General features: G+C 53.7%; 10 protein-coding genes across 10 annotated transcripts; 5 read left to right on the top strand and 5 right to left on the bottom strand.

Annotated features, from left to right (window-relative positions):
• Positions 1-1,920, top strand: BO72DRAFT_525207 (putative MFS alpha-glucoside transporter). The gene is made up of 2 exons (XM_040949938.1): positions 1-356; positions 432-1,920. Exons 1-2 carry the CDS (start codon positions 45-47, stop codon positions 1,812-1,814), a joined length of 1,695 nt encoding a protein of 564 aa, XP_040804757.1. The 5' UTR covers positions 1-44; the 3' UTR covers positions 1,815-1,920.
• Positions 1,921-2,020: 100 nt separating this feature from the next.
• On the bottom strand, positions 2,021-3,260 carry echA (enoyl-CoA hydratase echA). The gene is made up of 4 exons (XM_040944014.1): positions 3,110-3,260; positions 2,910-3,047; positions 2,219-2,764; positions 2,021-2,074 (listed from the first exon to the last, which is right to left on the bottom strand). The coding sequence occupies exons 1-4, from the start codon at positions 3,246-3,248 to the stop codon at positions 2,025-2,027; spliced, it is 873 nt and encodes a 290-aa protein (XP_040804756.1). The 5' UTR covers positions 3,249-3,260; the 3' UTR covers positions 2,021-2,024.
• Positions 3,261-3,654: 394 nt separating this feature from the next.
• On the top strand, positions 3,655-5,044 carry BO72DRAFT_445318 (Rer1 family protein). Its single transcript, XM_040944013.1, has 4 exons — positions 3,655-3,964; positions 4,148-4,265; positions 4,375-4,677; positions 4,764-5,044. Exons 1-4 carry the CDS (start codon positions 3,896-3,898, stop codon positions 4,841-4,843), a joined length of 570 nt encoding a protein of 189 aa, XP_040804755.1. The 5' UTR covers positions 3,655-3,895; the 3' UTR covers positions 4,844-5,044.
• A 1,104-nt stretch (positions 5,045-6,148) lies between these two features.
• BO72DRAFT_475312 (class I SAM-dependent methyltransferase) lies at positions 6,149-9,326 on the bottom strand (the record flags this gene model as incomplete). Its single annotated transcript, XM_040947321.1, has 10 exons — positions 6,149-6,248; positions 6,336-6,538; positions 6,616-6,754; positions 6,827-8,105; positions 8,156-8,230; positions 8,277-8,539; positions 8,594-8,610; positions 8,661-8,792; positions 8,849-9,092; positions 9,319-9,326. 10 exons carry the CDS (start codon positions 9,324-9,326, stop codon positions 6,149-6,151), a joined length of 2,460 nt encoding a protein of 819 aa, XP_040804754.1.
• A 1,079-nt stretch (positions 9,327-10,405) lies between these two features.
• Positions 10,406-11,869, top strand: BO72DRAFT_287829 (ankyrin repeat domain-containing protein). The gene has a single exon (XM_040940344.1). It carries the CDS (start codon positions 10,665-10,667, stop codon positions 11,730-11,732), a length of 1,068 nt encoding a protein of 355 aa, XP_040804753.1. The 5' UTR covers positions 10,406-10,664; the 3' UTR covers positions 11,733-11,869.
• Positions 11,787-12,581, bottom strand: BO72DRAFT_287819 (uncharacterized protein). Its single transcript, XM_040940343.1, has 2 exons — positions 12,239-12,581; positions 11,787-12,162 (listed from the first exon to the last, which is right to left on the bottom strand). The coding sequence occupies exons 1-2, from the start codon at positions 12,427-12,429 to the stop codon at positions 11,841-11,843; spliced, it is 513 nt and encodes a 170-aa protein (XP_040804752.1). The 5' UTR covers positions 12,430-12,581; the 3' UTR covers positions 11,787-11,840.
• Positions 12,582-13,417: 836 nt separating this feature from the next.
• On the bottom strand, positions 13,418-14,146 carry BO72DRAFT_287803 (uncharacterized protein). Its single transcript, XM_040940342.1, has 2 exons — positions 13,943-14,146; positions 13,418-13,872 (listed from the first exon to the last, which is right to left on the bottom strand). Exons 1-2 carry the CDS (start codon positions 14,028-14,030, stop codon positions 13,538-13,540), a joined length of 423 nt encoding a protein of 140 aa, XP_040804751.1. The 5' UTR covers positions 14,031-14,146; the 3' UTR covers positions 13,418-13,537.
• Positions 14,147-14,591: 445 nt separating this feature from the next.
• Positions 14,592-16,125, top strand: BO72DRAFT_445314 (uncharacterized protein). The gene is made up of 3 exons (XM_040944012.1): positions 14,592-15,270; positions 15,354-15,442; positions 15,524-16,125. Exons 1-3 carry the CDS (start codon positions 15,046-15,048, stop codon positions 15,948-15,950), a joined length of 741 nt encoding a protein of 246 aa, XP_040804750.1. The 5' UTR covers positions 14,592-15,045; the 3' UTR covers positions 15,951-16,125.
• Positions 16,126-18,298: 2,173 nt separating this feature from the next.
• Positions 18,299-20,210, top strand: BO72DRAFT_287639 (pepsin-like aspartic protease). Its single transcript, XM_040940340.1, has one exon. It carries the CDS (start codon positions 18,594-18,596, stop codon positions 20,019-20,021), a length of 1,428 nt encoding a protein of 475 aa, XP_040804749.1. The 5' UTR covers positions 18,299-18,593; the 3' UTR covers positions 20,022-20,210.
• Positions 20,165-22,040, bottom strand: BO72DRAFT_287751 (L-lactate dehydrogenase). The gene is made up of 4 exons (XM_040940341.1): positions 21,670-22,040; positions 21,532-21,583; positions 20,414-21,465; positions 20,165-20,354 (listed from the first exon to the last, which is right to left on the bottom strand). Exons 1-4 carry the CDS (start codon positions 21,782-21,784, stop codon positions 20,308-20,310), a joined length of 1,266 nt encoding a protein of 421 aa, XP_040804748.1. The 5' UTR covers positions 21,785-22,040; the 3' UTR covers positions 20,165-20,307.
• Between the last annotated feature and the right edge of the window lie 189 nt (positions 22,041-22,229).

Here is a 22,229-nt window from a genome sequence, read left to right as displayed (position 1 = left end):
CCCCCTCCACCCCCTCCCCAGGGCATCGCAATTGCTCTTCCAGCATGGCTTCCAACAAATCTCCGGATGCCATTGCACCGGTAGAGCATCCGCCCTCTCTCTCCGACGGCTCAACGGGTTCCGCCGCCAGGATCATCCATAATGCCAAAGCCGCTACCGATAAGGAGCGGCAGATGACCCTGTGGCAGGGCGTCAAGCTCTACCCCAAGGCTGTCGCATGGAGTGTCCTCATCTCTACCTGTATTGTCATGGAAGGCTACGACATCAGTCTGGTCAACAACTTCTATGCCTTTCCTCAATTCAATCGGAAATACGGTGAGCTGACGGCGGACGGCTCATATCAGGTTCCAGCCCGGGTATGTTGCACTTTCCTATCTCAATCAATTGATGGTCTTGAGAACCTTCCTGCTAATATGATCTCTCCTATTTAGTGGCAATCCGGTCTGAGCAACGGTGCATATGTTGGAGAAATCATTGGCCTTTTCATCAACGGCTGGGCGTCCGAACGGTTTGGATATCGGTACACTATCATGGCTTGTCTTGTTCTCATCACCGCCTGGACTGCCATCTTCTTCACTGCGCCCAATGTCCAGGCCCTGCTCGCCGCGGAAATTCTGGCTGGAATTCCCTGGGGAGTTTTCCAAACACTTACCATCACCTATGCTTCCGAGGTCTGCCCCGTTGCGCTGCGAGGCTATTTGACGACGTATGTCAACTTCTGCTGGGGTGTCGGACAACTGATCGGTATCGGAGTGATCAAGGCTATGATCAATCGGCAAGATGAATGGGCTTATCGGATTCCCTATGCCCTCCAATGGATGTGGCCCTTACCGCTGTTCATTGGCATTTCTCTCGCCCCCGAGTCGCCTTGGTGGCTCGTCCGCCGGGGCAAGATCCAACAAGCGAAGGACGCCTTGCTGCGCCTGACCAGTCTGAACCGAGAAACGGATTTCGACGCCGATGAGACCATTTCCATGATGGTCCATACCACGGCCTTGGAGGAGAAAATCACCAAGGGCGCCAGTTATCTCGATTGTTTCAAGGGCACTGATCTGCGCCGAACCGAAATTGTCTGCATGGTCTGGGCCATTCAGAACCTCAGTGGCAATTCCTTCTCCAATTACTCGACGTACTTCCTGGAGCAGGCCGGGCTGAGCACTGACAACTCGTATGCGTTCGCCATGGGTCAGTACGGAATCAATATGGTGGGCGTGTTTGGCGCCTGGTTCCTCATGTCCGTGGGCTTGGGACGCCGCTCTCTCTACCTGTACGGCCTCTGCGGGCTGTGTGTCATGCTTCTCGTGATGGGCTTCCTTGGGCTCGTTCCCGAATCGCACAAGACCCAGGGGGCGTTGGCGACGGGCAGCATGATGATTGTCTGGGCTTTGTTCTATCAGCTCACTGTCGGAACCGTGGCATACTCCCTTGTGGCTGAGCTGTCCACCCGTCGCCTGCAGATCAAGACCGTTGTGCTCGGCCGCACGCTTTACAACATTGTCGCCATCATCTGCGGTGTTCTGACCCCGTACATGCTGAACCCCGGTGCTTGGAACTGGAGCAACTATGCCGGTTTCTTCTGGGGCGGGATCTGCTTCCTGTGCATTGTTTACGCCTTCTTCCGGGTGCCGGAGCCCAGCGGCCGGTCTTTTGCCGAGCTGGATGTTCTCTTTGAGCGGGGGGTCAGCGCCCGGAAGTTCCATCTGACCCCGGTTGATGTGTTCGACGAGACGGTGGATCGTGATGTGGTCGAGCACTACCAGACCGAGAAGACCGTGGTTGCTGAGGGGGCTCAGGCCGAGAAGGCGGCCTCGTGAGGAGGTTTTTTTTTGCGTAAGAGATCCTTGTAATACTTTAATAATATTAGATGTACATAGTTACATGTTCGACCATGAAATACGACACGATTAATGATTTCAATTGGGATGTTGCTATTACTCCACTGACGGACAGGGACCATATCCACAGCAACTTGCTGCCTCACCTCGGGACTCCAAGCACCCACCTATTATACCAACCATTCCCGCCTATTCGTTCGACCACTCGGGCTTCTTCTTCCCCGCGAAGGCCTCCATTCCTACCCGCAAGGACACCAGTCAGCTCACACCATCTCTCACAACCAAAACCCCACCTCCACCTCGCTCTCTGTCTCGAGAGAGAGAGAGAGAGAGAGAGAGAGAGAGAGAGAGAGAGAGAAAGAGAAAGAAAAGGCCAAACTCACCAATCTTCTGATCCCGACTCCCAAACAACCCATGAAACACGCGCCGCTCAAACTCGACCCCCTCCCGCAGCGCCAACTCCTGACTCTTATTGACCACCTCCTTGCCCGCCACGACCGCCACGCGCGAGTACCCCGCGATCGTCTCCGCCGTCTTCACAGCTGCGGCCAACACCTCCTCCAGCCCGCCCTCAACCACCTGGGCCGCCACCCCCCACTGGCCGGCCTCCCTCCCGCTGAAATTCCGGCCGGTGAGGATCAGCTCCATGGCTTTGCTCTTCCCGACGGCCCGCGTGAGCCGCTGCGACCCGCCCGCGCCCGGCACCACCCCCAGCTTGATCTCGGGCTGTCCGAAGGTGGCCGTCGCCGTGCAGTAGAGGATGTCGCACATCAGCGCGAGCTCGCATCCGCCGCCGAGCGCGTAGCCGGAGACCGCGGCGATCACGGGCTTGCGGATGCTCGTGGCCAGGTGCGACCACGGCGCGATGAAGTTGGTGGTGTAGGCGGCGGAGAAGGTTAGGGGGGCCATTTCCTTGATGTCGGCGCCGGCTTTTTTTTTGGAGGATTAGTGGGAAGTGGGAAATGGGTCTGGGGATTTGTAGGGATTCTTGCACTTGAAGATGGTGGAGGATTTGTCCTGGGAGGATATGCCCGGGGGAGGGGGAAGGAAGAAGAGGAGGGAGGGGCAACGCACCTGCAAAGGCTTTCTCGCTGCCGGTGATGATGATGGCGCCAATGTCCTTGTCTTCGTCGTATTTGGTCAGGGCATCGTTGAGTTCGCGGAAGAGCGGGCTGGAGAGGGCGTTTAGGGCTTTGGGCCGGTTGAGGGTGACTGTTTGTTTGCGGGTGTCAGCTTCGGATGGATGGGTTTGCTTCAGGTCATTGAGGGCGTACTTAATCCCACGCCCGGCTTGGGAGTTGAGGTGAGAATGTGCTCGTAGGCCGAGGTCGCGGAGGTGTATGTTCGCAGGTGGGTGGACAGCGGCCGGGCGGTCCGCGAGGCGACGAGTCGGGAGCAGTGACGGGCGAACATGGTGGCTTGGAGGGTTCAATTAGTGATTCGATTCAATGAGTAGGGGTGCTAGGGTATTTCAAGTCAATGGGGAAATGGGGAGATGGAGCGGGTTTAGTAGTATGTGGGTTGTTGCGATGACATACTCACCTCACCTTAACTACCTCGAGTCTCCCCGCAGAGCTGCTCGGCCGCGGCCCGCCAATAACCGGTCGGTCCAAGGGACAGCATGTTTGTTCGGTTTGACAGCAGAGCAGCACGTGTAGCACGTTGTCCTTCTCACGTGACAGCTGACTCAGATGAGGCGCAGCAGCGGGTGTCGCCATCTGTGGCTTCCGAGGCCGAAAGCGGCTTAGGGGGAAAATGGACCAGCCAGCCAGCAGGCAGTGGACACTTTTCGGATTGTCCTCTGGCTATCTGCTGTTGGCTGTGCTGTGCTGCCTCTCGCTGCTAACTAAAGTGTTGAACTAACTAACTAACCGACTGCTGCTGTTTCCGTCGCCTCTCCATCGCATGCGCTGACCGGGAGAATATTCTCTATCCTTGCGCTTCTCCGTCTCTCACCCCCTCTCTCTTCCTTTACTCCCTTTACTTCCCTCCTCTTCTTCTCTCTACTTCGATTACACAGGAAGGATTTAGTATCCTTCCCCAACTTCAGCGCCTTCGCCATGGACGTGCCCGAACCCGAGCAGACTCCATTCACTGCCGTCACGGCACAGACTTCCAAACTCGCACGGGTGAGTTCTGTCCTGCTTTTCTCCCTCTATCCGAGGGCATTGATTCTATTCAGCTCGACAATGCCCGCATTGGAAGACTTCCGCAATCCGGAGCGCAGTTTCGGCGAAGTCAAGCGGAATCAACAAGCCCAGTCTCCATACAAACAAATTCACCCGCTGACACACCAGCCTCTTCTACAATAGCAATATCAAACCTACCTCGATGCCTCGACACCTTTCACAGCCTACCGCTGGACTGGCACCGTCGTTCTGCTCCTGATCTTCTTTTTGCGAATTGTCCTCGCTCAGGGATGGTACATCGGTACGTCAACCCCAGAAACCAGAAACCGGAAACCCCAGACAAACACGAACTTGCCCCCACAGAGAGGCACACAGAGCGGCACACAGAGCTAACCCCTCCTCCTGAATAGTCGCCTACACCCTCGGAATCTACCTCCTGAACCTCTTCCTTCTCTTCCTGCAACCCAAGTTCGACCCCTCCCTGACCCAAGACGAAGGCCTGGAGGACGGTGATGCCGGCGCGCCCAGCCTCCCCACCAAGCAGGACGACGAGTTCCGGCCCTTCATCCGCCGGCTCCCCGAGTTCAAGTTCTGGCACTCGGCGACCCGCGCCATCGCCATCGGGTTTGTCTGCTCGTGGTTCTCGGTCTTCGATATCCCGGTCTTCTGGCCTGTCCTGGTCGTGTACTGGATCATGTTGTTCATCTTGACGAGTATGTCCTCCCTGGATGCACCCTACCTACCACCACTCGTGGCATGCATACAATAGAACCAGCTAACTAAACATCCACCCACCCAGTGCGCCGCCAAATCCAACACATGATCAAGTACCGTTACGTGCCCTTCTCTTTCGGAAAGACCCGATACGGCCGCTCGTGATTTTTTTCTTGTCAATCCACTTCAAGAAAGTCAAGTCCAGAAAACCCAGCCAGCGCCAGTCAATCGCACAGATGTCCTAGCGATCTAGCGGGGAAAATCTGTGCTGCAGAAGTCTGGTGTCTGTGTATGATATGATCCAAGTCGATGAATACATCATTATCATCACGCTTCATGTCCTTTTCTTTTTTTTTTTTTTGCCCCTCTTTTGCCCCCGTTGACTCACATTATTGTTCCTGTTCCTCTATTGTGTTTTTTTCTTCTGAGCGAAAACACACACTCGACGACCCCCGATTAAACATGCCCTAACTCAACTTGTCATGTCGTTATGCATTTCCCTCCCCATCCTCTCCGGAATCTTTTCCCTCCTTTTTAATCTCCCTTTCATGTACTCTGGATGTCCTCGACTGGTGAATGTAAATCTTCAAGATGGATCGTCCTCCATCCGAAGCTTCACACCCATCAAGTGCGAAAGGCACAGAACCATGACCAGAAAATGGAGAGCGGGGCATGAAGGAAGCAGCCGAGGGGAGATAAACCTACTTTTTCACCCACCCACCCTATCTTGCCCTTTCACACATCCCCCCCCCCTCCACCCCTGCTCCCCCTAATAATTGAACCTTCGATTGATCTCAACCGATTCCTGATGATGAATGCGTGGCGTGACGTGACGTGACGTGACATGGCCTGGACCCTAACCTTAACATGATCTGACTTGATGATGGAAGGAAGGAAGGAAGGAAGGAAGGAAGTGGGGAGGAAGTGTTGTTGGAGGGTTTTGGGGTTAAGATTAATTCTTCCCTTCACTTATTGTACAGAGAAAAAACCTATTGTTCTTTTTTTATTCTTCCAATCAGTTGCTGTACGCCTTTCATATCCATTCATGTTGGCCCGGGTCCCTGCAATGTCCTTTTGGTGCTAATATACAGTACATAGAGATTTGCATTGGCGATTCAATCAAGGTTAACTGTCTCTTGTCATCGGTATTCGGTATGCGTGGGATAGATGAATTGGGGGCGTGTAAATGCCGGATGGAATTCGATGGATGGTTCCTCATGGAAGTCGGCGGAGTTGACTGTTTGGCTGTTTGGCTGGGTAGATATGAGATAACTTAACTTAGGCTTTGACTCTGATATGATAGCGATAGTATTCTAGGCTTTTACCTCTATATCTGCCCTTTTCCGACTTCCAGGGCTCCTACCATTTAAAACAAGGCGCTTAACTGAAGAACAAGTCCCACCTCCCACACACCCTCACCACCCAGTACACCTGCCCCCTTCCCCCTCACGGCCCCCTTCAGTACCCTACTCACTCATTCAGCGACAAAGCCGACATCGCCCGACTCGGCGCCGGACGATCCAGATCCCGGGTCTTGGTACAGATCCAGGTCGACGCGTACATATTCACACTGGTCACGCATTAGCAGCTGCGGCATGTCCCCTCCCACACACCCCCTATCACTTTATGTGTTGCTTTTTCCAGACGGGAAACTCACCGATCAATACAAGTACCAGGGACCCTGGCCCCGACCCGCTTCGCGGAGAAGCCGTTCGCCTCGAAGTGCCGGATATACCAGGGGTCAATGCTGGCGGACCGGAGGAGGATGCGGCCGCCCTTCTTCAGCGCGTGGTTGAGTTTCTGGGCTTGGGCGGCGGCGGCGTCGCTGGTGGGGTCGAACCAGTCCATTGAGTCCATGATCTATTTTGGACGGGTTAGAAGGGAGTTTTGGGGGAAGGATAAGGGGACAAAGGGGACAAAGGGGCAGGAAGACTGACGACTGCGATGGTGAGACTCCTCGGTGTGATGCGCTTGATGACTTCGTTGATCTCGTCGGTGTGGATGCGGAGACCGTCGAAGGCGCCGGGGGAGGAGAGCTTGACGTGGGCTTTTGGGGTGAGGTAGGCGGGGTGGCATCTTTGCATGAAGTACAACTTTTTAGTATGTTTTCGTGTGGGTATGGGAAGAAAGGTGGGTGACTGGACTAACCTGCGGGAGAATTGGCCCTGCAAACACAGGAAATAGAAGTAGTTGTCATTGCTGATGAGGGTATCCTGGACGACGGGGTCCAACGTGTCCACGACGTACTCCCAGATCGACTGGCCGCTGACGTCCTTGGCCTGCTTCATCTTCTTGTTCAGCCCGTTGCGCTTGTAGAAATCGTCGATGATCATGTTGCGCTGGTTGCGGGGCACCCCGGCCGCCTTCCAGGCGAACCATTCGGTCCCTACGACCGCCCAGTGCAGCGGCTTGCTCATTAGAACGGCGCGGATCCTGGGCCAGATCTTGCGCTGCTCGGCCAGCGTCTGCGCCTCGCAGAGCTGCTGGACCTGGGACTGGAGCCCGAAGACCTTGAAGAGGTACCGGACCATCTTGATGGCATGGCGAGAGCCGCCGGTCTCGTACAGGCCCTTGCCCGAGGAGGAGGCGAAGACGTGCGTGTGCTCGAGCCAGTACTGGAAGGCTTGGCTCGAGAGATGAGGGCTCAGTCTGGTGATGAGGAGCCGGCGGAAGTCCGGGTGTTTGCCCTCGCCAAAGATCTTCCAGACGTCACGGTGGCCAAGTGCGATGAAGCTGGCGACCTTGAGCTCGAGAAGGTGATTTTGATTGGGGTTCAGGTCCACGGCATGCACCCGGCGGGGGCTCTTTTGGAGGTAGTCCAGGATGTTGTCGCCTGCACTGGTGATGGCGAGGATGACGTCGTCGCGCTGGATGTTGAGTAGTTTGTGGTCAACACGGGGGTCTTCCCAGTTGAAAGCATAGATGTACTCGTTGCCGAACTGGGTGTGCTTGGGGAGGAGGTCGTCATAGAAGATGCGGTAATGGTGGTTCTGATAGAATGACGAAGGCAGAGGAAGGTTGGAGCCGAGGTTGATCACGGCAGATTCGTACGCTTTGGATTTGATCTCCTGCGTGCTGCTCACAATAGCCGCATCTATCTCGCTCCGATGCTTCGCGGGAGAGAGGTACGGAGACTCCGTGAAAGAGGCGTTGAGCTTTTCAATGGCATCGCGGCCGGAATGTGTAGTGGAATCCTTCTGGCATCCCACGAAGATGTAGTAGGGAATTCCACCCAACAGGTAATTCCTCTCACTGGCTGAAATCACGGTCCCGAAGCGGTATTCAAGGTAATCACGACGAGCAGCCTCAAGACTGACACGGTCCGCGTCGAACCAGGCACGCCAGAAGGCTCTCCCAAGCCAGTTCACATGGCGATTGAAGGCGCCGCCAATGTAATTGCGTGAGGAGACGTCCACGATGCTTTGCACTGCGCCAGAATTAGTATCCTATGTGCATCATAGCCCACACTCTACATACCATAGAAATCACAAACTCCCACAACGCCAGAAGGCTTGATCAGCGCAGGCAGTGAGTCAATGACGCTGTAGTAGTCTGCACTGGTCAGCATAGTTCTTCTAACGCGGGAGAGGCTACCCACCTGGAATCATAGACAGACTGTAGCTCATGGTAGCCAGATCAGCGCCCGTCGCCGTGGTGGTCTCGCAGCGCGGATCTACCCTGTCCTCCTCGGGCAACCGGAAGGACCTCGCGTCCTGGCAGACGACGCTGACGTTCTTCCAGCCCAGTCTCTGGAAACGCTGGCGGGCAACCTCACAAAGGGAGGGAGAAAGATCGACTAGATAGACGTGCGCGAAGAAGTCTGGCACCGAGAGGAAGGCGGACATCGCTTCGATATTGTATCTAACGATGCAATTAGGATTATCCGGAGGGGCTACAGCTTCAATTGGTGCTCACCCAGTGCCTCCACCAATCTGAACAATTAGCAAATGTGTACGCCCAAGACATTGAAGGAAGAGCTTACATCAACCCAGATGGCTTCTCCAGCTTTGAGCTCCTGGCTGTCAACCTTATGCTTCAATTGCGCAGCAACAAGGCCCAGCATGTCCTCGCGTCCGCGGAGGAGGCGCTTGCGAGTCGCATCGTACACACTGGCCTTGGAGGACTTGTGTCAGTCACGTCCCGGCCTGGCAAGATGACAGGCTGGCATACTTGGGTCTTGTAGAAGCTCTCCAGTGCATCCTGCTGTCCTCTTCCGCTCTTCTCATGAGGCTTGAGGAAGCTTGCGTAGATGAATTTCAGGTAGGTGAAGATGCCACTGTCGTAGTCAACTTTGCGCGTTTGCCGGGACGCAAACAGAACCAGCGCAACGAATCCACAGACGGCAAATGCAGCGCAGGCAATGTAGACATGTAGCCAATCCATGCGTCCTAGAAAGGAGCCGGGAAGGTTGCCGCTGGCAAGAAAACTCATGGCGCACCAAAGGCAATGAGTTGTACTATACAAACACAATGCCTTCCTGTAGGGACTGGACTGAGAAAAAGAAATTGAGTCGAAGTTTAGACGCTCAATTGCTCTCAGCTATGGGAGGGGAAGAAGAGTCTTCTTGAATCAACGGCCGGCTCTGCAGCAGTTGAGGCGCATCTCTTCTGGCAAACAGTTGCCCCACTGATGAGCATGACCCCGCCATCTCCGACAGAATTAGAATTGGGACCAAGATTGGGACAGATGGTCTCCAGAGAGCTATGACCCTATCAAGGAGACACATGGACCCAGTTGGTGATAAGCGGAAGATTAGTAGTTAGTTGGTAGCTAAGGTAGAGAGAGGTAGAGTGTCCAGTTGACTGGCAGTGAGAACTGACTAAGAGGTAGTGAGGGCAAAAGAATCACCGCATCGGCGTATACTTCGGGTAGACCAATCATCGACTGCGCTGCCGGCACGCTTTCAGTGGTTGCCCATGCCTCCTCGCCCAATAATCCCCGCACGGCTGCCATGTGTTGCAATTCACTCGTTCATTTGCTATCGCGCTCTCTGGCACCTTGAAGAATGGAAGGCGTACTTGAGCTCGAAGGATTTGTCTTCAGGAAACACTTAGTTAGTACCTCATGCCCTCACTCCGCGGGGTGTTGCACTGAACCGGCAGTCGAAAAGTCCCATTGATTTATGTCAATGTCAATGAGCTCGCATTCATCAATGATCCTGCCTAAAAAGAAGCAATAAGATTGTTCTACTCGAGACAGGCCAAATACAGTGTCGCTGGCTTTAGTGCCATGCCAATGCCGCGAGTAGCGCGGAAGTTCTATCGCTCCTGTTCCATGAGGAGTAAAGGTACTGTGGAATTCCCTTAAGAGATCACAGCGCGGACCAGGGTCTCGCGGACGATCGACAGCAATCTATTAGTAAGACAAAAGTTCAAGGAGGATAAAGCATCGTTTCTGCATGCTCTCGCATGCCTGGCAGTGATCGCTTCCTCAGGGACCGGGATCAATTGCCACCTGTCGCTTGTCATACCGCACTAGCCTGATCCACCATGAGACCATGACAAGCAATTTGTTCCCACAAGATGGTGAAGTCTTTGAGCGTCTTGGGAGTCCAATTCATCCACGAAGTTGAAGCGAGATCACAATGGATCCATACAAAGACCGGGGATGCGGCCACAGATGCAATAGAGAAAATATGTTGAAAAGTCCCTTTATCGGAAACTTGGCCCCAACAATACGTTATTGTCAATGACTAACTAATGGCTAGCGACCTCGATGATCGCCACATCCCATCAATGCATTCAGAATATGTGAACCTCAGCTCGGGGAGAGCACGGATTTCTCATCGGCCACATCAAAGCAAGAAACAAATCAATCCAGAAACCTGAAACAATGGCATTGCGGCTTTGTTTGTGAGTGTGCGGCGTTGTGGTCTGGCAATCTATAAAACGCAGACATGGGAATCTACCTTGGAGTCGAATAGTAATTGTAATTCTAAGCCTGCGACTTTAGCATCCTCCTTTGTTTTCCATCAAATACGACAATCATGGCTCAGCGAGGGACATTCACCGTGGTGACACCCAAGCCTGCCACGTTCCTCACCATTCCGCCAGAGCTGCACCTCCAGATTATCAAGCTTCTGGATGTCACGTCGCTCGTGCGATTGGGCCTCTCACTCCCCAAGGAATATGGCTTCCTTTGGAACGAGATTCAGAAGAGAGCCAGAATCGGTGCCCTCCCGCCTCAGAAAGTCTACGATAAGCGCATATCGTATGGGGACGACGGTGAGATACGAATCCATCGCTTCGCTGGAGATGCCGAGTGGAGAAGATCCATCCGCGAGCCTCTTGCGGAAGCTGTTCGCGCCGGTCAACTCGACGTTGTCAAATTCTTCCTGGAGGCCGGGGTCAGTGCCATTTCAGTTGACCTGGACGCAGTCCCAATGCTCCATCTCTCCATCAAGGAGTGCCAGTATCATATCACGGAGCTCCTGCTACAGTACAATGCTGACCCAAATGTTGTTTGTTCAACAGCCGGGGGGCAGATGGCATTGGATTATGCGGTAGGTGGGGCCCGTGGCTCGCCGAATTGGGTCCTCGAGATGCTGCTGGCGGCCGGGGCCAGATTCGTTCATGACTCCACCTTCGTCATCTGCTGCACTCAAAGCTGGGGGGCGGCCTGTTTCCGCCTGGCCGCCAAGAACGGAGCGGAGATCCTGCCGAAGACTCCTGACTGTGCTCTCAGACTACAGGCTGCGTATAAGCTTGCGCGTATAGAAGTAATCGATTGTCTCTTGGATCTGAGACCGAGGCTGGTGACTGCGCGTCACAATGGATCATCTGCGCTTGACATGGCCCTCATGTCTGGACGGGAAGATGTTGCGGTCTCCCTTGTTCGCAGAGGTACACCTCTAGACACCAGTGCAGAGCAGCAATTGACCCTTGCTATGCGCTATGGACGGACGAAACTTGTCCGGGAGCTTTTGAAGCATATCCAGCTGGCGAATAAATGCCCGAGATGTAAAGGTGCTGCCATTGAATTGTCGGAAGAACATAGGCGGGAAGCATCTATCATGACCAGCAGTAGACAGCGTTGGCTCAAAATGATATCATAGACTAATCTAACTTGAACACTTGGCCCGGGAGAGAGATGAACTCGTAGAGCGCGATGCGAAAAGTGAAATCGAATGCACCACCGAGAGCAGTGAACTGTGGGGATAAGCCTACCCTGGCAATGTTATCCTGGTGATCCACCTACATGCTTCAAAGCTACAGTAATCAATCGGGCGATAAGCATCGGTTCCCGGCACATCCACGGGTAAATGATCCGCATGGCAGGAAAGTGGCTTGGCTGCGTTTCTTGCAATCGATTCTGTGGAAAGTCGATCTATGTCCGGACTTTCCACAGACCCATCGGTAAATTTGAGCAGAAGTATCCTTGCTTCGCGAGCAATCGATGAGCGACCAGCCACGTTGCTACACCCCTGGTATGGGCACCGCATGCAGTGGAGCCAAGCTACGTCCCCAAGCTCATGGCGGGGGAACCTTTTGATAGTGATTAGTCGATCAGGGGGAGATAACACACTCCCACCGGGTTGCGCGGCTGATCGATTTCCCTTACCAGTTTCTTTTCTCCACTGCAGCATAGACCCAAGTATGAAGAACGTCGTGACCAAGTGATTTGCAGTGTGTCATCATGATTGACAGATCACTGTTCGGACATGAATGCGTGCATGGGTGCATTGCTGACCATTCCGTCGAGTCGCAGAAGCGCCGAACTAAGACTAAGCAATCCGCAGGTTGACTAGTCATCGCATGCAGGATGCGTCGTGATAGAGGAAGCCGATTCCACGCATATCACACAAGTAATGAGCAGCCTATACATGAATACGTATCGCGACTCACGAATGCCAAGTCACGGCGCATACTGAGGGATTGACAGGGAAACAATATTCGCCGTCCACATTCCGTGCTCCGACGAACGATGGCATGATAAGCCGTATCAATGAGCTACACCGTAGTATCTCATGGAAGCGCCTAATTGATACTGGCCCAGATTGACCAGAATCAGCTGCGATAAGACCAGGGCTCTCCGATCACTGAAAAGGGAAAGTGGTATGAAATCCGTCCCTTGGGAGTTTCGGACATGGGATGCCTTGCCGGCCGAAGCGAGTGTGCTAGAAGTGAGTTGGCGCAAGGTTCCCTTGACCGTTCAGCCTGACTCAGGTCAAACTTCTGCTGAATTCCAGCAGGATCAAAGGGGGGGGGGGGACCCCGTAGGGTATGGGGTCTACAGCGTATATCAGAGTACCTTATTTTAGGCGTTTGGAGGATCCACCGGGGAAGCCGGCGGCGGCGGGCGGGCAACCCAGATCGACCTCACGTGCCCCATTTTCTCCCCCTTCCCGTCCCCGGCCCACTTCACCGCCCTCTTCAAGTGCTCAACACTTTCAGCCTTTGAGCCTTGGAGGGACTCGTCCTTCTCCGGCCCGGTGGATGGCCAGATCAATCAGGCAAGGAGCTTGTTGGCATCTGCTGGAGTGCTTAGTTCAAGGTTACTATTGGCGACCATCGCGGTGATCCTTTGCAGACCTGCCAATCAGCGTGGGGCGGAACATCATCAGATTCTCTGGACACGAATCCTCGGTAAATACTAGGTACCTACTCCGTAGGTACCAGTAACTTAGTTGTTGAATCGTCTAGCTCGCTTCTCGAATGTTGTTGGCTGATCCTGCATTGCGTCACGGCTCCCCCCCCCCCCTCCACTCTCTCTCTATCTGAGTTATCACGGAGTAAGTTACGGAGTGAGAGTCAAACGGAGTATACTACCACACTGGAAAGAAACCTTGTATTACCCTCGTTTCTGTTTGTCACAAGCCAAGTGCAGTTCAGCGTTTGTACTGGATCTCGTTTGTAGTCACTACCCAATAATTCCATATGCTCCCGCCAAGTCCGGGGCGTTTGTTGAAGCTGGTCTTGATAGGATGATGCGGAGAAAGGTGGTTTCAGGACTCCTGATGATCTTAAAATCATCGGGAGGGGTAATCATGAAAAAAATCCAGCTTTCCAGACAAGAAAGGATCAGCTTCACTGCTTCAGTAAGTCCTGGCTGATATGCAGAGCACGTCCACCGGCAGTACCGCTGATGCCGCAGGTGGGGAGAGGATGCGAGAGGGGACCCCAATCTATCTGCCTCGAGAAACAAGCACATCCCTGAAAGTAGCCAACCATTCAACTGACAATTAAGTAACTTCTCTGCTCCCGGTGTACCGGAAAGTTAGTGATTTGTCCGCCCAGGAGAGTTCATTGGCTGCTCCATACATACTTGTGCAGCGTCCTTTGTAGCGCCGGCAAGCAAATCCTGATGGTGTGAGCGAGAGCAAATATGCAGGCCTGTTGGAGGTACAGTACATTACATCTGCAGAGGGCAGGTCCCGTCTTGGGTGGTATGTAGTCTGTAAGTAATGTAAAAAATGTAAAGAAATAGGCAGAAACAGGCCGAGCAGGGAGTCAAGTCAATTTGCGTAGCTAACCATGGTTGACCCCTCCCATGACCTGTCATTGCCCATTTCTGGGACAACTGGTTAAATGATTAATATTAAGTTGTTACCTTCCAAGACCGACTCTCCAAGGCCTGACCCCCCTGATGGGAAGATGCAGTGGTAGAGGAATAAGCGAGAGGCCCAAATCAGAAGAGATGCGAGTAAGATCACCGATAAGAGTAATGCCCAAGCATTCTGGTTTCCTATTTTGTCTAGCAGGACATCAGAAGAGTATACTAGTCGGTCGGGATGCGAGATGGTGGTCCCATCTTAGTTACCACTATTAGACTTGGCTAGACCGCCCGCCCCCAGTGTGTCCCCAGTCGTGTGGGCGGGTGGGTAAAGGGAAGAAGCAAAGTAAAGCAAAGTAAAGCAAAGTGAAGTAAGGCAAGGTCTAACTTACAGTAGGGCCGGGGCTGTAGGCTGTAGCTCATTCAATTCACTCACTCACCCACCTCTCCCCCCCTCCCCCCCAACGGGTTCCTGCAAAACGGCTGGTCATCGAAGTACTGCGCAGTAACTACAGCTAGCTTCCCCAGGAATTTAAACTTGGCTTCCTCCCTCGTTTTCCTCCTCTTCTTCCTCTCTCTCTCTCTCTTCTCCTCCCATTCTCTACTTCTGCTCTTCTACTCTCCTACTCTGTTACTCTCTTACTCTCTTATTTACTTCATCCCCATCTTTGGTGACTGTGTAAATACATATACTCATACTCGCATCTGTCTACTCCAAGCTTACCCTACCTGTCTTGTTTACTGTATACTTGGCGCTGCCTTATCCGATAACCCTACATACCTTAACTCAACCATCTCGGTGTATCGAGTATATCACCTGCCATCCTCATCCATCACCCTACAAGGAATCTATCAGCTATCTCCAACGATTCACAATGGCAGCTCCTCGCTCAAGTTCCCTGCGTGCTCTTCGTCTGCTCTCGCAGCACCACGCTACCACCCTCCCCTGCGCTCGCCGGGGCCTGCACATTACCGGCGTCCACTCGGCGCAACCGGCCAACGTTTCAGACCGAACCTCTCTGTACTCCAGCCGCACCATTGCTGATCTCAAGAACGAGTGCCAGAAGCGCTCCTTGAGGAGCAGCGGTACGCAAGCCGAGGTAAGTGCCATACTCATCATTCTACCCTACACCGTGCCCATGGAAGGGACGTACACTGAACCCAGGCCTAACTCTCAATCCAGCTTGTCGAGCGTCTCCAGAACCATGACTTCCTTCAATCCCGCGCCTTCAGCATCGCCATGCGCCGTATCAGCGGCAATTCTGTTTCCGAGTATGTTCCCCCTGAACCTCTCTCTCTCACTCCCTCGGTAAAACTGGGAATCCTCGGAACTGACTTCTCGTGTGGAAACAGAGAAACCCACAGCCGTCAATTCAACACTTCCCGGTCCATGAAGACCGTGGGTGACTCGTCCACCGTCGATTTCGCCTACATGCCCTCACTGGCGGAGCTCGATGGCCCGGCCGCTCGCGCCGATCCGCAATTCCCGATTGTCCCCGACTTCTACTCCCACCAGAGCGCGGCCGCGGCGGATTCCCCCATGAAGCCCCAGATCTACACCGTCTCCGGCGGGGCGGCCGATGTCTCCGCCAGTCCGATGACGGAGGTCGTCGACAACCACTCGGTGGACATCGACCCCTTCTCGCTGACGGAGGCGGTGGGCAAGTCCCGTTTCGGGGCGGAGTCGACCCAGCAGAAGGAGCCTGGTGTGTTCCGCGAGCTGTGGACGGGGGTGGTGGATGACATCTTAGGTAGACAGCCGGCTGTTGTCAGAAAGTGATGCGTCCCACCCGGGGATCGATTTTATCCCATTTTCAGAATGTCGTGATTGTCTCTAGCGATGCGTGATGTTTGTTGTGTTGTCCTTTTTTATAGTCATAGTGTTATCACCAGATTAAGCTGAAAGTGTTAAAAAATGACAGATCTATACCTAAGCATCGAATTAATCTGTCACCACAACATTTCCTAAAATAATGTAGAACATCAATCAATCCATCCATCATCCAGCCCACGCGACACATAACAGACCAATATTTCACATACGCATGATCATAGACACTGCACATACATAGTAAAAAGCTCCGATAAACCGAACCAATCCTTCTCGAAGGGCCACTAAGTCAATTACCCCAGAGAAATTGAGTCACCGCCGCCGGGGAAGTACCACCCAAGTCCGACCAAAGGTTCCCACACCCCATATTTTCTCAACCCGAAGGTACGTGGGAAAAGAAAAGCCTCCCTCGGCATTCGGCAATGAGGGATAAACTTTAAGCATGCGGAACCTCTTCTATGTACATACCGCCATAGGAGGTCGATCTCGGGTGGAAAGGGAAAATTCATGATGTCGGCCAGGTGGAAGGGAATGACTCCCCCCCCCCAGCATCAAAGATTATCCGATATCTCCCGAGGGGTTTGGGAATTGTGTTCTTCCACTAACTTACCCACCCCCGTCGTTTGAACGCATGATGTTTACCGTGAGGAGAGGAGCAGGGTGCTCCGGGCGAGTGAGGGTGTCAGTATACTTCGTTGGGGGATCGTCTGATCGCTGCCCGGGGAGGTGCGCCGGCAGTCGATTCATCGCTGGGTCTGTTTGTATTTTGAGAGGTTGGGTGGAGGTTGTGCATGAATATGCTTTGTGCATTAAGTTGTGTATTTTGATGGGGCATAGTGTACAGTAAGTACTCTCGTTTGTTGGGTTATTTTGTCAATGTGTAGAGGAGCAAACGGATGTAGCCCATTGTTGACACTGCCTGCCAAGTCCAAGCTTTGAAATAGGACTAGCGCGATGGTCCAGGCTAGCTAGCTAGCTACCTCGGCTACAGCCTACCTGAAGATAAATGAGACAGTTTATTTTTGTTTAGAAAACCACCTACGCTCCCTTTCTGCGAGTGTTTCTCCTTTTTCAGACTTTGGTCATCATCATCATCAGTCTTCCCGACGGGGGACTGCTGTCGAACTCCTTGGGCCAATCGACAGCTCTTCAACTCCTCGTTCTGTGTTCCCCTCTCATGAGTCCATTCCGTTCATGCGTTGGGTGTGGAATCAGCGAGAGGCAGAGGGCGATGCGATGTGCTTGTGTGACCTTCAAACGGTGGGGTCTCGGCTCAATCAAATCAAACAGATAAATGCGATCGCAGCTCGTGTGATGTTTCAGATGAGCTGAGAAGACGAACACCCTCGCACAGGCAGCACGGCTTTATTTAGCAGGATTTCCAGACGTCAGAACTTTGGTCGGTTTAGGCTCTGTGTGCGGTGCTGTGCTGTGCTGGGCCTTACAGTGCACGGCAGTCACCGTCAGTCAGCACTCCGCCTACAGCATCAGGCCCGGAGTCTTCGGTGGTTCTCGAGGAAGATCTGGCTGTCCGTCAGATTGTGGTTGCACGAAGCGTACCGTAGATGAATCTAGCAACTGGTGGCTGGTATTAGTTGTATTCTCTGATGAAATGTCAGCAGCACTGGCATTGTTATGAGTATTATTATGAATATGAGGAATCATCTCCTTATGCTTATGCTCTGGCATTGGGAACAACACTTGATGGGATCCACTGTTGTTGCCAAGTGACGCAGCCCAGAGTGACTGGAACGGTCGACTGCAGGCCAAGTGCAGAACCCCTCAGTGGTACGCATTTTGAAGGGGTCGTCGTCAGCAACAGTGGGAGGCGATTGACAAGTATATTCACATACAGGTCGAATAACTCTCAACTAGGGCATTGGATGTTCGCATTCTTGCAACATTGGGAAAGAATATATTGCTCCATGTCACCTGCAATTCGTGTATCTGCACTCACTCACTCACACTGCAGGGTGCATGAAATTGGAATTGAAGTGGGCTAACTCAGGGGAAAAAAAGATCTGGGTCTGGATCGCAGGGCGGCAGCCAGTGGCAGCCAGTGGCAGTCCGTCCTCCCGCTCCGAAAACCTGCCGAGTGGATCCGGAGCATCAGCTAAAAGTAGTTTCCTGATTGTCCCTCCACATCCACATCCACATCCACATTCAATTCACTTCTCTTCTTCATCCTCTTTCACTTTCTTCTCAGTCTCTATTCTTCACCCTGTACAGTACATTCTTTTGCTGTTTGTTGTTGCAGTTGCGCTCTTGCTGCTGCATCCCATCGTTATTCTCCGCTATTCTGCTCATTAGCCTCTCGTTTGCTTCATTGTTTCACTGCAGACTGCGAGTCGATCTTTTCCCCCGCTGCTTCGGATTTAGAAATCCACGAGTCTATCACTGTCCTCACTTATCTAATCCAGAGCAGTATTGTGTGGTCTAGCATACTCTTGTAACTTTTCATATTGCATCGCAACTGAACCTTCTTTCTTTTTTCCGAGTACAACCGAAGCTTCCGGCACTTGATTAACATCGAGCCGTCTTGCAAATGAGTCTCCGGGTCGTCTCTCAGGGATTCTAAATCGTGCTCGCATCATGAATCAAACCAGATGTCTTCTTGTCGCTGCTTGTATCTGGACCGCGGTCTTCGCCTTCATCCCTTATGAATTCAATCTCGATCTTCCGGCCGCAAAACACACCCCGTCTCGTCGCTTTTTGCCCTGGGAATCACTGAGCGATGCACTTGCCAAAAGCCAAGACCAGACTAAAACCGATGAGCCCATAACGCTGGATGTGAAGAGAGCCCCTGTCCGTCGCAGCAATGACTTCGATATCGTCCTATCCAAGACGCCCTCCTGGCCCGATACCGCTGCTCTCGACCAGAACGGCAATGACCTGACTTATTTCGCTGTGGTTAAGATTGGTTCCGAAGCGCAGGAATTTTATCTGATGCTAGACACGGGTGGCACGAATTCGTGGGTCTTCAGCTCCGACTGCACCACCAAAGCCTGCAGCATGCACGACACCTTTGATGCAACGAGCTCTTCGAGTATCAATGTGACCACAACCGAGTGGAGTGTCGGCTACGGCTCCGGGTCCGCGAGCGGCGTACTGGCTACGGACAACGTGACGATTGCAGACGTGGAGGTGCAATTCACGTTTGGACTGGCCACCAACGCCTCGAACAACTTCGAATCATACGCCATGGACGGGATCCTGGGCTTCGGCCGCTCCAACGACACTGCGTACAACACTGCCACCTTCATGGACGCTGTGGCAGACCAGAAACACTTCGATTCCAACGTCGTTGGCTTCGCTCTCTCGCGAACCAAGAGCGGCGAGAAGGATGGCACCGTCACGATCGGGGGAGTGGACGAGGACAAGTACACCGGTGACATCTCGTACACGGACACTGTGATTGGATCGGGGAACTATTGGCGCATCCCCGTCGACGATGTCTACGTCAACGGAGATGCCTGTGACTTTACCAAGAAATCCGCCATCATCGACACGGGAACATCGTACGCCATGCTCCCCTCTAAGGACGCGAAGACGCTGCACGCGCTCATCCCGGACGCCACCGCCTACGGCGACTATTTCCTGCTTCCGTGCAACTCGACTGCCGAGGTCCAGGTGGCCTTCTCCGGGGTCAACTACACGATCTCGCCGGAGGACTACATCGGCTCCGAGTACAACTCTAGCTGCATTTCCACGATTGTCAGCTACGACTTGTTCGGAGATAACATCTGGCTTCTGGGTGACGTCTTCCTGAAGAACGTCTACACCGTGTTCGACTTCGACGCGGCGCGGGTTGGTCTGGCGGCCCGTGCCTACAACAAGAACACCACATCATCCAGCTCAAGCAAGACCAGCAGTTCATCCTCTGGCTCGTCCGCCAAGTCTACTGCATCTTCCAGCTCGACCAATTCCACCGGCGTGGTCGCTAGCGGCGCAACAACCCAACTGGGTTCCAGATACTACCTGCCTGCGTTTGTGGTCGTCTTATGCACTGTTCTGCTGTAGACGGCCTTGTCCACAACCAACCAAACTTTGGCCTTCTTGCACATACTGGGAACATTGAAAACTTCACTTCTTTCATCTACTGTAGTAGATTGCGCCTCTGCACACGCATTTCCGAAGATAACCCATGTGGTAGTCTATTCTTAGTCTACAAATAGAGTTATTCTTCCTGACCAAAACCTTAAATTCTGAGCTATTGTTTCATCTTTCCCCGAGAAGCCCTCACCACGATTATGTGCTCTATCTATACAGCGTGGCGGAAGGGTCCACTTACACTATGGCAGACAGCCTATAGAACCCGATCCGGTATCAAAGTGTACGACTTGGGGTATGATTCTGATCGCAACCGTCAGCTGTTTCCATTCACCCCACACCTTTTTGTCAGGGATACATACCCAGAACGGAGCGATCAAAGTCCTCCACGCGATTGAACCCCGCGACGGCCATGAGGATATCGAAGTCGGCCAGCAGCGACTTCATGACGTGGCGCACGCCCTCCTCGCCCATGATACTGAGGCCCCACACCCACAGCCGGCCGACGAAGACGAAGCGGGCGCCCAGCGCCAGCGCCTTGGCGACGTCACTGGCGCCGCGCACCCCGGAGTCAAACATGACATAGATCCGGTCCCCGACGGCATCCACGATATTCTCGAGCGCGTCCAGACTCGCAATGGCGCCGTCCACCTGCCGACCGGCGTGGTTACTCACCACGATCCCATCGACCCCATACTCAACACACTTCCTGGCATCGGCCACGGACTGGATCCCCTTGATCACGAACGGCCGTCCCCCGGAGATCTCGCGCCACCGCGCCATGAGCCAGGGGATCTTCTCCCACGACCAGGCGCGCCCGTGCCACACGGAGTCGATCCACTTGGTCGACGCGGCCACCTGGTCGTTGTCCGGGTCAATGCCGTCCTCCTGACACCGCCGCCGGAACACGGGGTCCGTCCGCCCCAGATCCGCGCCGATGCCGCGGTAGAACGCGTAGTTCGAGCTCGCGACGTCGTCGTGCCGCCACCCGAGCTGCCACGTGTCGGTCGTGAGGATCAGGGCGTCGAAGCCGGCGGCCCACGCGCGCCGCAGGAGCGACAGGGTGAGTTCGTCGTCGTGCGGCATGTACAGCTGGTAGAAGCGCGGGTTGCCGGCCCCGTTGGCGGCGCCGACGGCCTCGATGGGCGTGCTCCCCGCCGTCGAGAGGCAGTAGGGCAGCTTCAGCTCGCCGGCGACCCGGGCGACGGCGCGCTCCGCGCTCGCGTGGTAGATGGCGTTGATGCCGATCGGCGCGAAGCCGATCGGCGCGGACACGCGGTGCCCGAAGATTTCCGTCGACGTATCGCGCAGGTTCGTGTCCACCAGCTGGTTGGGGATGAGCCGGTGGCGGTAGAAGGCTTGTCGGTTCGCCAGGTGCGTCGTCGATTGGCCCGCGTTCGAGGAGGCGTAGTACCTGTTCCCCCCGCCGGTCAGTTGGGTCTCTTCATGGGGAAGTTCGGGTAAAGGGCTGCGTGCGTACCATCCGCCCTGACTCAGTTTGCGTTTGGCTTCTTCTTCGAGCTTGGTGGGATCTATACGTATCGCGCAGTGTAGAGGATTAGTCGGGGCATGCAAATTCATACTTTCCAATCTTGCAACTACGGGGCTAAGTACATACCAGTATTGAACGGCGGGGTCTGCCCCTCATTCGCCTTCCAGAAGTTCTCGCGCTGGTATAATGCCCACTGCGGGGTGGTGCGTTTCTCGATGTTCGGGTTGTGCGGGTCGCTCATTGTGTTCTTGTTCTTCGGGAGTCGGAGTAAGGTCTAAGACTCTATCTGTGTAGTCAATTCGATAAGTTCTATAGTGTTGTAGATTCTAAGTACTGAGGGATGATTTGATGAGCATGTTCTTGGCGATCGGAATTGGTATTTATAGAGAGGTTTCCATTGTTGTTGTAGATTTGGGTCGGGATGGATGACTTCACATTGACGCAGACGCAGACGCAGACGCAGACGCAGACGCACTTCTCGGGCGAGAGAGGTGCCTGAATCCGGGGGAGTCCGATATCATCCACCGTTGATGGTCCGGTCCATTTTTCTTCATGTGATTTTCCCTGGGAGTTGTCCAAATGCTACTTCATCCACATATTATACAGTTATCAAGTATTGTTACGGCCGTTATGGGCTACAGAAACTCAGCCGGAATCCCATTCCAATTGGTTATGTAGGTATTCAT

The sequence above is a fragment of the Aspergillus fijiensis genome, assembly GCF_003184825.1.
Source record: "Aspergillus fijiensis CBS 313.89 unplaced genomic scaffold BO72scaffold_8, whole genome shotgun sequence".
Lineage (NCBI taxonomy): Eukaryota > Fungi > Ascomycota > Eurotiomycetes > Eurotiales > Aspergillaceae > Aspergillus > Aspergillus fijiensis.
Note: the sequence above shows the minus strand (reverse complement) of the source record. Positions and strands in the feature narration are given on the sequence as shown.